This window comes from Rhineura floridana, chromosome 17 (genome assembly GCF_030035675.1).
Source record: "Rhineura floridana isolate rRhiFlo1 chromosome 17, rRhiFlo1.hap2, whole genome shotgun sequence".
Lineage (NCBI taxonomy): Eukaryota > Metazoa > Chordata > Lepidosauria > Squamata > Rhineuridae > Rhineura > Rhineura floridana.
Window position 1 is genome coordinate 16,999,528 of NC_084496.1, and position 14,302 is coordinate 17,013,829.

A 14,302-nucleotide genomic window follows, 5' to 3' on the forward strand; every position below is an offset into this window, starting at 1 on the left:
CAAACTTTCCCCCCCTATGGACCACTTGAATATTGCTGATGGTCTTGGTGGACTACTTGAATGATTTTTCTGGCTGTTGTAGCAATTGTAATGTGCTTTGCTAGGTGCTGCATGGTTTTTTAAAACTATTTTTATTGCTTTTTTTCTTGTATTTTCTTATATTACAATTTGCATTCAATAGAATTCAAATTGTAATACAATAAAATACAATGTAAGAAATAAAAGAAGCAATAAAATACAGTTAAAAACAATACAAATATTTATTTATTTATTAAATTTATCTCTCACCCTTCGTCCCAAAAATTGCCAAGGGTGGCAAACAGGCAATAAAACACTAAAACATCATAAAACATCTTTAAAAGATCAATAAAAACAAAACAGCTTTAAAACAGCTTCCTATATTGTGCAAAACAGACCTCCTTCCTTGCAGACCTCTCGGGTGTTGAGATCAGCAGAGGAGGCCCATTTGGTACTTCTGCCACCCTTGGAAGATGAGGGAAGAGGTGGCCTGGGAGAGGGCATTCTCTGTGGAACTCCCTCCCCACCAAGGTGCATCTGGCATACGACTTCCTGTGAATGCTGAAGACATGCCTCTTTACCCTGGCCATTGACACCTGAGATGTCTATTTTTAGGACCCACCCTATTTTCTGTTACTTTGTTTAGGTTGTTTTTAACTGTTTAATTATGTGTTTTAAAATTGTTGTCACCTGCCCAGGGCCCTCTGAGTGAAGGGTGGGTATAATAATAATAATAATAATAATAATAATAATAATAATAATAATGTAGATGTGCTGTGGACCACCTGAATGAAACTCATGGACCACAGCTTGGAAACCTCTGCTTTAGATTGAATTGTGCCCTTGGGCCATCTAGCCTGTATTGCCTGCTATTACTGGCAGCATCTTTCCAGAATCTCAAACAAAGGTCTTTTCCAACCGTGCTACCTGAATTCCTTTTAATTAGAGTTGCCAGAGATTCATCTTTGGATTTTTTCCGGGGAAACCTGGTGCTCTCCCACTGAGTGATGACTCCTTCTCCAGCATGGTGCCTGTGAGACCTAGCCATGTGCACCATGCTCCAAGTGGGGAAATTATGGTGGGATGTACAATGCTCTCCAGCTTAAAGTACATCCCTGCTCTCCATTTCACCCTTTGTGAGGAGATGTCACCAGGGCTGCAGTCCTTGCACAATATAATATGGGTATTTGGTTGCACTAGAGCAAGTGCAACAGAGGCGACCCAAATAGGTCTGTGTATATTCAGCAAATCTCTGTGTTCATTGTACAGGTGTGGCATCTGAGGTGGAATTTAGATTCTCTGGCCTAGGAGAACCTTGAAGGTCTCTGAGCTGCTCATGATATTTCCCCCAACTTTAATTCTGAAATACAGGGTAGTGTGCAACTAAAAAAGGGCTACCACCCCATGATTCTGGAACATGAGAATGAATAACTGGGGCAAATTGCTCTTGGATCTTACATCATTTTTGTTCCTACAATTGCTTCAGTTTTAAAATGTATATTATTTGTGTGTATAACTTTTGCACTGTTCACATTGAGAGTAAGTAAAGGAATACATGCTCCTTTACAAAAAGGAAATACATAGGCACTTGTTATATTTCTTGTACCATTCATCTATCTAGCTCAGAATTGTCTATACTGATTGGCAGAGATTCTCCAGAGTTTTAGATAGTAGTCTTTCCCAGCCCTACCTAGAGATGCTGGGGAATGAGCCTGGGTCCTTTTGCATGCAAAGCATATCCTCTAAGCTATGACCTTTCCTCTAATGCCTACCCACAGTCCTGTTCATTAGAATATTATAGATGCAAAACCTAGGTGTCTTCATCTCTGAGAGCAACCTCTGGTTTTATTGTCCCCGCATGTCCTGCGCTCCTTGAAGACCTTTTTATGTTAATCAAGTTTCCAGTTGTTCAGAAGCTTATGAGTAGGTTCATCTGAAAGTCTTTAGAAGCCTCCTTCAGACCTTTGTGCTCAGTGCAAGAAGCCCCCCCTTTTGTGAGGGCATTGGAGGCTGGGCTTGCATGCATGCCTCGCCCCTCTACATTTTCAACCCTTGCATGTTCAGTTGAATGCCTGAAGAGGAATTTTTGTCTACTTACAATGTTGGGAATAGAGCTGTGAAGCATTCTGGAATAGCCCAAATTCTTTCCATGTTCTTTAAAATGTATGTCAGCAATACAGAAATAAAGTGCACACTTTGGCTAAAGATGCACCCTCTACCTTCTGATTTCCTTCATCATCCCATGATTCCTGTCCAATTGTTCCTCTACCTTTTGTCACCAAAAATCATCTCTGCTGTATTTTAAATGCTGCTTTTTCATAGGGATGAAAACCTTTCGGGCAGTGAGCTGACCGCAAAACTTGAACCAGCCTTTCTTTCGGGGCTCCGTTGTGCTCAGCCGCTCATCAGAGCCAAATTTTTTGAGGTTTTTGACAATTCCATGAAGCGCCGTGTCTACGAGCGCCTGCTTTACATCACCTGTTCTCAAAACTGGGAAGCCATGGGAAACCACTTTTGGATCAAGCAGTGCATTGAGGTAGGTAGATGCATGATCAGAACATTTGTGGCATTTTTAGAATATATCTTGAACTATTGTTTAGGTTATATTAACATCAGAGAGTGGATCGCATCCTCTTAATTAGTGCTCTCGGTTGGTTTTTGTTCTCTGCATAGTAACCTGATACACTTGTTTCTTGCAGTTGGGGCTTGAGCCTCAATAATTACCATTACCCCACTTTGAACCATTTTTGAAAAAGCTTTAGATGGCAACATTATTACTTGAGTCCTTTCCTGTAGGAAAGTCTCTTACGTGGATGGCCTTCCATGGTCTGTTTTTCCAAAAAGAATCCATGGAGGAGGATTGTAGATTATGTGGGTTTTGAATATTGGTTATGTGATGCATCGAAGGAAAAAAATCATTGGCATGGTATTTAATTTCAGTTTGTTTTGACTTGCCAAAAACATACTACTTGAAATGCTCTTTTTATTAACAAAGTCTAAAAGTGGTATGTTTTCAGCAGCAAGAAGACAAAAATCATGGTTGCTTCAGCAGAAACCAAATGATCGTTTAGCACTGACTTCCATAAATGGCTGATCACTCCTAATATTGGGCAGGGTGTGCGAATAGGATGTGCCATCCATAAACAAGAGGGAGGTATCTACATGCTTGGGGGAACCCTGAGAATTGCAGGAGTACATCAGATTTTTAAATGGGTCGGGTAGGGAAGAGAGCTTTAAAAAAAAAACAAGCACTTTCATAGGTAAGGTTTATTGAATTTGTACATCACTTCCCACTAAAGTCCCAACATGGTTTACAACCAAAGTAAAAGATACAATAAAATAGATTTTAACAATGCAGTATCATATTACTGGTGCTACCTGGCACTGAAATGATGACAAGATTGGCACCAGGCAGGTCTCTCTGGGGAGACCATTCCATAAATGGGGAGCTAATACTTAGAAGGTCCATTCTTTTGTAGCCACCCCCAACCTCCCTTTGAGGTGGCACTCAATGAATGCCTTGAAGAATGATATCAGGGCCTGGGCAGGAAAGGTGCACGGAACAGATCAGGAGTGGGACGAAACAGTCAGCCAAACCACTCATTGGTTGCAGGAACCACATTCCAAAACAATTAAAGAGAGAGCAGTTGTGCTAAGACTTGGAGAACGGGGAAGCAAGAGGTGGGAAGTATTTAGAGGAGGGAAGGATGACCTAGAAGGAAGACTGGAGAAGGAAGGACATTAACTGTAGAACTTGGGGACATCCAATAAAGCTGAATGTTGGAAGATTCAGGACAGACAAAAAGAAAATACTTCTTCACACAGCATATATTTAAGCTATGGACTTTGCTCCCACAAGAGGCACTGATGGGCATCAACTTGGATGGCATTAAAAGAGGATTAGAGAAATTCAAGCAGTGCCACACCGTCACCCTCCTGGGTGGGTGGGTGCAGTACATCCCTTTGATATTTTATAATACTGAAAACTGAGACATTGTTCCCCTCTGTAACTTTGCTCCTATTTGAGATACAGGAATGATTCTGGTTTTAAAATTTCATATTTTTAATGTCAGTTGTGAGGGAAATAGTGGCATGCACCCCAGCCCTCGGGAGGCCAGTAGCCCCTTTGATATTTTACAGTAGTGAAAACTTTGACATAGCTGTGCATGGAAAAGATGGTCTCAGGTGGGTAGCTAGCTCCACCTAGCCGTTGAAGACAGAGTGCTGTTGAATTTATTTATTTATTTATTATTTGATTTATATCCCGCCCTTCCTTCCAGCAGGAACCCTTAAATTTTACAAGGACTGCCTGCTCTGTGCAGCTCCTTTCCACGGTTCTCTTTCTGCCTTCACCAAGAATAGTTGACCCCTCTCTCTGCTCCATTGGTTCACACCTTTTGTGTTTGTGTTTGTGTTACTTCCTCTAGTTGTTCTGCTTCCCCTTTTTCCTGCTGGTGCTCCCTTTCACTGTCTCCCTTCCTTTGTGTGTTTTTTTTTGTTTCCCCCCGCTCCTGGAGACCTCACGATGGTGTGGAGCCATCTGCAAAGGGGGTGTCCTCACCTCAGAACTGGGACGTCTTTCACCCCTTGCTAGCTGACACCCCCCCTTCACTAGACTCGCAGCTCATTCCAGCCTTCATTGGGGCCTCAGCGGCAAGCGCCTTAGTGGCCTCAGTACCTCCCACTGCACAAGCAGTGGTGTCACCTAGAGCGCGCCGCTCAAGAGAATTGGCCTCTCCCACTGCAACCAGCCACATTTTTTTCACTCCTGCCATGGCGGAGACTCTCCAGCTTCACGGGGATTGCCTTCTCACTCCCCTCCCCCCACTGGTAATGTATAGCTGCCATCGCGGCCCCTGTAAGTCCCGGAGCGCAGTTGCTCCCATGGGGAAAACAACCCACAAATTGGAGAATCCCACAAAGAGGCTGAAACCACTCCCGCCTCTGCCCAGACCAGACACAGCGCCAGCACCATTACCAAGACAGGCCTCAGGGCCTTCATTTACCATGGATGTGCAGGCGGAGGCAGTGATGGCCTGCCTGTCTACCAGCAGGCAAGAGGTGGCTGAGGCACATGTTTTGGCGGGCAGGATGGCTCTGGAAGGCATGGCGCCTAAAGTTATCAGGTGAGTCAGTCAGAACTGACAAGGCCCGGATAACCAGAAGGGAGCTGTAGGGAAGGACTCTCGCAGCACCACCTGCAGAACACGGAGAGACCAAGAATCCTCATCTGAGGAAGAAGGCACTCAGGCTCACCCTTGCTTGGATTCCATTTTCTCTGCAAGTTCTTCTCCTGAGGCATTTACAGATTTTCTTGAGGCACCTGAGTCTCATCAACCCTTGCAAGAGGCGGGGGGGAAATGTCCAAATCCCCCCTCTTCTCCCCATGCTCACCAACTGCAAGGCAGGGTGCACCAGCCTGTTGTTCTCATGTCCAGCCTCTCCAGTTGCAAATGTCAGCTCACATGCCACAACAATTAAAGGACCAGCTAAGGGATTCTCTTTTGATGGACCTAGTCAGAGACCTATCTGCCTCTTCAGCTCCCACATGGCATCTCCCACAGGACACAGTGGCACCAGCACCCACTCAGGCACCATATAGGGTGCAAGTGGTGCAGGGTTCCTCCATAGCCCGCTCATCTTCAAACACGCAGCCACCCCTGAACTGCACATCATCAGACCCTTATGCCACCGCCCAGAGTTGGCACCCTCAACCTCCAGATGATACATCTGTCAACCCAGACACTGAGCTAGTCATCCTTGACAAAGAAGAATGGAGTGGGGACTCGGAATCTGCAGAGATTTCAACCAATAGGATTTTTCAGGAAGCTCACTTCCTTCTCCTCCTGTGCAAGGTGATGGAAGCCCTCAGTCTAAATTCCCCGGAAGTTCCTCCAGCCCCCTGAGCATCTAGGGTTTCAGCGGTGTGTCCAGACCCGAAACTCAAGTTAAGGGTGCTAAAACTTCCTTCACTACTACCCAAAATGTTCAAGTTCAAATTTGACATCTCATTACAATTAAAGAAGTCATTTCCTGAAGAAGTCATTTCCAGTTGCTAACAAATACAGTACGCTGGAGCAGCACATCATGGACCAGCTGAAAATCCCACTGGTAGACGCTCCCATAGTGAATTTGCTGAATCCATCCTTGAACCCAAAGGACTCAGATGCCCACTTCAAGGATGAGACAGAACTCAAAATGGATCAGGGCCTCAGGAGGATCCACAAGGCTAATGCCCTTTCCATCCGGGCAGCATTAGCTTCCTCGATGTTTGCAATAGCTTCCCTTCTCTGGTTGCAGGACCTGCTGGATGGTCCACAGCAGGATCCGGCACAAACCCACAAGTCTCTTCTAAAAATTTCTCAGGTAGTGACCTTCATGGCAGATGGATCAATAGATGCCATGCAGTTTTCAGCAAGGTCGTTGGCAGCGGGCATTTTCACTTGAAAGACCCTGTGGGTACACCATTGGGAGGCTGACACCACAGCCTGCTCTAATCTCACTTCAGAACCCTATGGGGGAGGCAAGCTGATGATGCCCTAACAGGTACCTTGGAATCTAAGGAAAGAAAAAGTCAATGCCTTCCACCAGGAAAAGGGATGACAGAAGATCCTTTCGGAGATCATTCCACCCACATCTGACATCGCAGTCCTTTCATGGCTCCAGGACATCGGGAAGGGCAAAGGATGCCCATGCCAGCCATCCTTTCTGGAATAGACAAAGCATCCAGACTAAGGGCCAACAACACTTCCCCAACTGATTGGGGTTAAGATCCCAATCGCGAGGGAATAAGCATAAGTTCTGATGCCAACACTCCTGTGGTGGGAGGCTGCCTCCAACACTGCCCATCGATGGAGGGTAACATCATCGGACCAATGGGTGCTACACACCCTCCAGTATGACTTGCGGTTGGAGTTCACATTCCCCCCTGGCAAGATTCATTCCATTCCCCCTCTCGGTGTCTCCAGACAAAAGGGAAAGAGTCCTACAAGTGATCTCCCATCTACTACAAATTGCAGCAGTAGAACCCGTCCCGACAGGGGAGAGATTTGAGGGAAACTACTCACTCTTCTTCACCATCAGGAAAAAAGACGGCTTGTTCAGGGCGATACTCAACCTGAAGAACCTGAATGAGTACATAAAGTACCACAAGTTTTGTATGGACACCTTGCTATCAATCAGAAAGGCCTTAAGAAAGAGAGATTATCTCACTTCAATTAACCTGAAGGAGACCTACTTCCACGTCCCTATTTTTCCACCTCACAGGCTCTACCTCAGGTTTGTGGTTGGTGAGGACCACTTCCAGTACAGGGTTATGCCTTTTGGCCTGTCATCGGCCCCTAGGGTATTCACGAATATCGTGGTTGCCCTAGTGGCACACCTCAGGACACAGAGTCCACGGCTTCCTCTACCTGGATGACTTTCTGAACTGGTCCCCATCGCTACACAAGGCCTGGGAATATCTGCATGTCACCTTGGCCTGCCTGAAGGACCATGGTTTCCTAATCAACGAAGCCAAGAACCAGCTATTTCCATCCCGCTGTATAGTACATCTGGAAGCTACTATAAACTTGCAGCAAGGAATCATAAGGTTGGCACAAGACAGGGAAAATAAGATAAGCACAGCAGTGTCACATCTTCTGTCTTCCCCTTCAGCAAACCTTATGCAACTGGCAGCTATTCTGGGATTGATGGTGTCAACCTTCCAGATGACTCCATTAGTGCATCATCACTCTCATCCCCTCCAGTGGGTGCTATTACCTTTCCAAAGTGAGATAGCAACCAGGCACCACCACAGAGTGGCACTGTCACCAGTGGTCCATCAGTCCCTGCTGTGGTGGGCACATGAACCCAATCTGCTAAAGGGAGTGCCATTCCAGGATTCCCCATGAACTCTGATCACGTCAGACACCAGCCTAATGGGCTGGGGAGCCATCTGCAAAGGCCAAGTGGGACAAGGACATGGTCACCACAGAAATCCACACTTCCTATCAGTCTTCTGGAACTTTGGGCAATTCGTCTGGCCCTGAGGTACTTCGCAGAATTCAGGCAGTTGGGGCGGTGCTGGTCAGAACAGACAATGTGTCAGCCAAAGCTCATTTGAACCGTCGGGGAGGCACGCGCTCCCCCCACCTCCAGAAAGAAGCTTCTCTCCTTTTTCAGTGGACGGAAACAAATGTGGACTCAATCCTGGCAGAATACCTCAGAGAGGACGACAATGGGAAAGTGGACTGGTTGAGCTGAGAGAAAGTACATCAGGGAGAATGGAAGCTTCACCTGATGGCCTTTCAGGAGATAGTGACATGCTTCAGCAGAGTCAAAGTGGGCATCTTTGCCACCCATCTCAACTGCCAGGTAAAGAGATTATTCTCCAGGTACATGATGCCAGAGGCAGAAGGAATAGATGCCCTGACATCCCAGTGGCCTCGAGGTCAGTTGTATGCTTTCCCACCACTTCAGATTATTCCCAGGGTCATCAAAAAGATCTGAGTCTAAAGGGCAACAGTTCTACTGATAACCCCTTGGTGGCCAAGGAGACCCTGGTTTCTGGAACTCCTCGAGCTATTGGTCGACCCTCTGTGACAAATTCCCCTCAGAGAAGATCTGTTGTCTCAGGGACAGCTTCTCTACCCAGACTCAGGATGGTTGGTGCTTCATGTCTAGAGGTTGAGAGGAGATGTTTCTTGAAGAGAGGCATTCAGTCTCAAGTAGTGGAAACAATGATGGCCTCTAGATGTCCTTCCACTGTTAGGATATATGAGGGTACATGGAAGGCCTTCTCAGCTTGGTCACAGAGGAAAAAGATACTTCCAAAGAAAGCAGGTATCAACGAAATCCTCTCCTTCCTACAAGATGGCTTATCATTGGGTCTCAGGCCAAACATCCTGAGGCCCCAGGCTTCGGCATTATTGGCTATCCTGTCCAGATCCCCAGACAACCCACTGGGATCTCACCCTTTCCTCAAGCGCCCTTTGTGGGGCAACTATATCAGTGCCACCCATGGTTCATCACTACCTGACTTGGGACCTACACGAAGTGTTAACAGCCCTACAAAAGCCCCCGTTTGAACCTCTAAGTCAAATATCTCTTCATCTGCTATCCTTTAAGGTCTTGTTCCTTGTGGCCATTACTTCGGCCCGTAGAATGTCTGAGCTGAATGCCCTCTCTGTGAATATGCATTTCTGTGTGTTCCATAAGGATAGCATAGTCCCCCACACTGTCCCTTTCATCCTAAAGTACTGTCTGTCTTTCATTGTCAGCACGAGCTGGTGCTTCCTTCCTTCTGTCCTCGTCCTAGTTACCTTACAGAGAAAGCATGGCATTCACTTGACGTGAGGAGAGCCCTAAAGGGATATATTTCTAAAACAAAATCCATATGCAAAACAGATAGTTTGTTTGTGTCCTTTCACCCAGCATCATTAGGGAATAAGGTTTCTCTTCCTATGCTAGCTAGGTGGATCAAAGCATGTATCACCCTAGTGTATGCTTCCCTGCGACTGGCCTGCCCGGCCAGGATAATAACCCTCTCCACGACGATGGCAGCACATCAGCAGCATTCTCATGCAACACCTCTCTGGTAGAGATTTGCAGAGCAGCTACATGGGCCACTACTAATACATTCATTAAACATTACAAGGTAAACACCTATGTGTCAACTGAGGTGTCTTTCGGGAGGAGAGTGCTACAGCAAGTTCTCTCATACCAATAGTGTTTTAAGGCCAGCAGTGTTCCCACCCTACATGGGTCAGCTTTGGTATGTCCCACCTGAGATCTTTTCCCTGCACAAGAGAAGAGACATTTGGTCTTACCATGAAACGGTCTTCCCTGTGCATGTCAGAAGATGATCTCAGGTGCCATAATTGCTTCAGAATAGACCTCTAGCAGAGAGTGGATGAGTGCTGTTGTCTTTCATCTTAGTGGTGTGGTTTCTACTATTTCTTTACTCCTTTGGTGGCTTGTCATCAAGAACTGTGGAAAGGAGCTGCACGGAGCAGGAAGTCCTTGCAAAATTCAACAGCACTCTTTCTGCCTTCAGCTGCTAGGTGGAGCTAGCTACCCACCTGAGATCATCTTTTGACATGCACAGAGAAGGCCGTTGCATGGTAAGACTAAATGTCTCTTTTCCTCTGGTAACTTTTCTTCTATTTAAGATACAAGAATGATTCTGTCTTAAATTTTTAATGTCATTGTGTCATATGATCAATGACAACAGTACCAAACAAATTTGCGAAACTATCACAGAGAAAATGTGTGTCAGAACATGTTGTGTGTCAGAATCACTCAGAAATGAAGTTTTCACATCAGCAGACAGCATTGACTACATTCCTTTTTAGCAGCAGCAAAAGGTGCATTGCATGGTATGGCTATTTGCATCATGTAGGATCCAGCCTATGAAGATGAGAGGGAAACTGAATCCCAACTTCTTCACTGAGGAGCAGGAGTGGCTTAAGGGTGTTAATGAATGCAAACCCTGGGCTGTGCATCATCCATCACAGAGTCCACTGCATCAGTGACTGCTCACCAAGTTAGATATGATGCTGATATTCTCAAAGCAGTCCACTCCATGGCTCTGAATTTTCATTCAATAAACATAGTAAAATATGCAGTCAATCACCTGAATCCCAGGCAGGTGCCATTTATTGTTCTTGATCAACCTGTTTTTGCTATCAGCAAACAGATACAATTGTGGAGACCAGAGACCCATGGTGAAGATCATTCTGTTATGATGATTGGTTGACTACATACAAAAATGGCTGGCCTTAGAGCAATTGGCCACGGACTTGATGATAGTGAGTAGGTGGATGTTGAAGTCACGACACAGGTCAAGGCAGAGGCTATCATCAAAGCATCGCACATCACATGCATGAGATATGCTCATCATTACTATCTCTGCTGTGCATTCCCTGAAAAAGAAGGTATATGAGGCCTGCAGAGAAGGTTGTGATGATCCATGTCACCTTACTTTTGAAGAATGGGATAAAGAAAGGTGTAGACGCTATCAGCATCAATTCTGGAGCTTAGTGGCGCAGATGGAGCTCATAGTTCTGCAATTTGTGCCATTCGTCAAGCAAATTTTGAGAAATAGCTAGTGGTGATGAGCAGATTGCTGCTATGGTCCTTTGCCCTAGATCAAACCCACTACGTGCGCTGGTTCTCAATTCATGTTAGGAGCATGGTGAACTTGGAAGAGAAGCATCCTGATATTGCAGCTCAGTTTAACTCAGCCACATTGGTATCAAGGAAAACTGGAACATCACTCTCTAGTATTGCTTTAAATCAAGCTGGGGAACAGCTGCAGCACTGGGGGACTGGAGAAGACATGCCCTGCGAGTGAGTACCTGAACATTTGGGTGCTTGTTTGCTCGCTCTTCTGGGTTGCTGTCACTTGAGACAGCTGAGGTCAAAGGTAAGTGCTGCAGGGACTGAGACCTCTGCCTGACCTTGACTCCAGAGAGAGGCTACAGTCAATCTTGCAGCCTCTTGCATCAGCTCATGGCTGGGTTAGAGGCATAAAAGCCCAGCTGCCCTTGGGTGGCCAGTCTGCCACCGGCAGGGTCACCACCGAAGGGGAAACACAAAAGAGTGTTGCCCCTTGGGGAGTCCCAAGGGCAAGGGCACTATTCTCTTCTATTTTTAAAAAAAACAATCTAGAGGAGATTGGTTAGTGGGGAGGGTGTATGGCACATGTGTAGTTCCTGCACAGGGTGAGAACCTGTGCAGTGAACAGAACGAAAGAAGAAAGTCACCAGATGCCTTCAGAGTGAGAGTCTGCAACTGGCAGAAGGCTGGCCCTCCCTGGGGGTGAGATGGGGGGGTAGATGTGCCCTGTGTGAAAGTTATTGAGTGGGTCTGACGGTTCCCACTTCTCTCAGAGGCTACTGAGATAACTGGTTGATGTAGGTTTTGTTGGTGGGCTCTTGTTGTGTCCATATCAGGTGTTTTAAGAGGAGTCTTAGTAAGGAGGAACATGGATGATGCCACTCCAATTTCAGTGATCATGAGTAGAGGTATAGCCATGAGGCAGTGGGTGAACTACCATAGAAGACAAGGGCAAGGCTATCTACGCCTTGTTCCTCTCTCCCATTCATCTCATGGATGGGTTCCTCGTTGCTCATCTGCTGTGCTCAGTGGTCTATGTGTGCTGTTGTTTAATGCCAGATTGACCACTCTCATCCATGATCTGATCGTGGATGAAGGTGCTGATTTGGTGTGCATTACCGAGACCTGTGTGGGTAAGCTGGGAGGAGTTGATCTGACCCAGCTTTGCCCACCTGGATACTCGATGCAACACCAGCACAGGTTCCAGGGACCGGGGGGGGGAGAGTTGCTGTGATCTACAGAAGTTCCATCTCTGTCACCAGGAAACCACTCTGTTTGGAGCTGGCTGTGAGTGCCTACACCTGATGTCAGGCCAAGGAGACAGTAAAGTAGGGTTGCTGCTAGTGTGCCATCCACCTTGCTGCCCGGCAGCTTATCTGACTGAGTAGGTGGAGGCCATCTCGGCTGTGGTATTGGGGGAGCCCAGAACAATAGTCGTCAGTGATTTCACTGTCCATTCTGAGGGTTCCTCTAGTGTTCCAGCTCAGGACTTCATGGCCTCCATGATGACCATGGGGCAGTCTCAAGTTGTCACTGGTCCGACACAGAGGGCAGGGCATACCCTTGACTTGGTTTTTTCTCCAGATGGAGGAAGGGGTGGTCTGGAGATGGGGGGTGGATATCATTGTCATGGTCAGACCACTTCCTGTTGATGTTTAGACTTATGGCTCCAATCCTCCCCTGCAGGGTTGGTGGACAGATTAAGGTGGTCCGCCCCAAATGGAATCCACTGGATTCCTGAATGCCCTGGGGGAGTTCCCAGTAGATAGAGCAGGTAACCCTGATGAAGCCCTTGCCCCACTGTGGAACAGCAAGGCACATCAGGCTGCTGACACAGTTGCCCCTAAGCACCCTTTCCAGCATTGTGGAGCCTGGTTTGCACCTTGGTACACCAGTGAGTTAAGGGCAATGAAACAGGCTGGACAACAGCTAGAGCACAAGTGGCAAAAGATGTGCTGTGAGGCTGATCAAGCACGAGTAAAACATCATAACCGTGCCTACTGTGTGGCTGTGTGAGCGGCGAAGAAGGCCTACTTCTCTACTACCATCACATAATCAAGTAGCCGTCCAGTGGAGCATTTCTGTATTGTCAGAGGTCTGTTGACATCAACTCCACGAAATGGAGTTTTAGACCCTTTGGAGGCCCACTGTGAATTGTTTGCAAGGCACTTTGACGGTAAAGTTGCTCACATCCGTAGCGATCTTGATGCCCCATCTACATCTACTGTAGTCCTCAGTGAGGCATCCAGTTCAATGTCTGCTGCAACTTCTTGGGATCATTTTCAGTTGATGCGGCCTGATGATGTGGACAAGGTGCTTAGAATGATGCAGCCAGCAATGCGTCCTCTCGATTCTTGCCCTTCTTGGCTTGTTAAAGCTTGCCAAAGGGGTTTGGCTGAGTGGATCCAGGGTATGGTGAATGTGTCATTGTGGGAGGGAGTGGTTCCAACTGCCCTGAAGGAAGAGGTGATTCAACCACTCTTGAAAAAGCCCACCCATTGGTTTGTGACAATTACCACCTGGTCGCAAATAGCCCCTTTCTAGGAAACGTAATCAAGGGGATTGTGGTGCAGTAATTGCAAGTACTCTTGGATGAAACAGATTATCTTGACCCATTCCAGTCTGGGTACAGGCCTGGTTATGGGACTGAATTGGCAAGGATGGAGGAGTGCAACTCTGTTATTCTTACTTGATCTCTGGGCAGCTTTTGATACCATTGACCATGGTATCCTTTTGGTGAGATAGGTATCGGAGGCACTGTTTTACAGTGGTTCCAATGCTATCTCCAAGGTCGTCTTAAGAGAATAGCATTGGGTGATTGTCTTTTGACCCCCTGGCAGTTGTACTGTGCAGTGCCGCAGGGCACCATCGTGTCCCCAGTGCTGTTTAACATCTATATGAAGCCCTTGGGAGTGGTAATCGGGAGATTTGGGGTGAGGTGTCAGCAATACGCTGATGAAACCTAGCTCTATTTCTGTATAACATCTGATTTGGGAGAGGCTGTGCAAGCTCTGGACCACTGGCAGGACTTGGTGGTGGGCTGGATGAGGGCCAATAAACTGAGTCTGAATCCTGGCAAGATACAGGCGCTGTGCGTTGTGGTTCCCGAGTTTGGATAATTGGTCAGTTGCCTGCTTTAGATGGGGTCGTACTCCCTCTGAAAGAGCAGGTCTGCAGTGTGAGG

General features: G+C 46.8%; 1 protein-coding gene across 3 annotated transcripts in view; it reads left to right on the forward strand.

Annotated features, from left to right (window-relative positions):
• The window catches only part of TRRAP (transformation/transcription domain associated protein), a 321,632-nt gene that overhangs the window by 149,273 nt on the left and 158,057 nt on the right, over positions 1 to 14,302 (forward strand). For all 3 annotated transcript variants that reach the window (XM_061599260.1, XM_061599263.1, XM_061599262.1), the window contains exon 49: positions 2,341 to 2,554. In XM_061599260.1, coding sequence (XP_061455244.1) covers positions 2,341 to 2,554 — 214 coding nt within the window. The remainder of the gene's footprint in view (positions 1 to 2,340; positions 2,555 to 14,302) is intronic.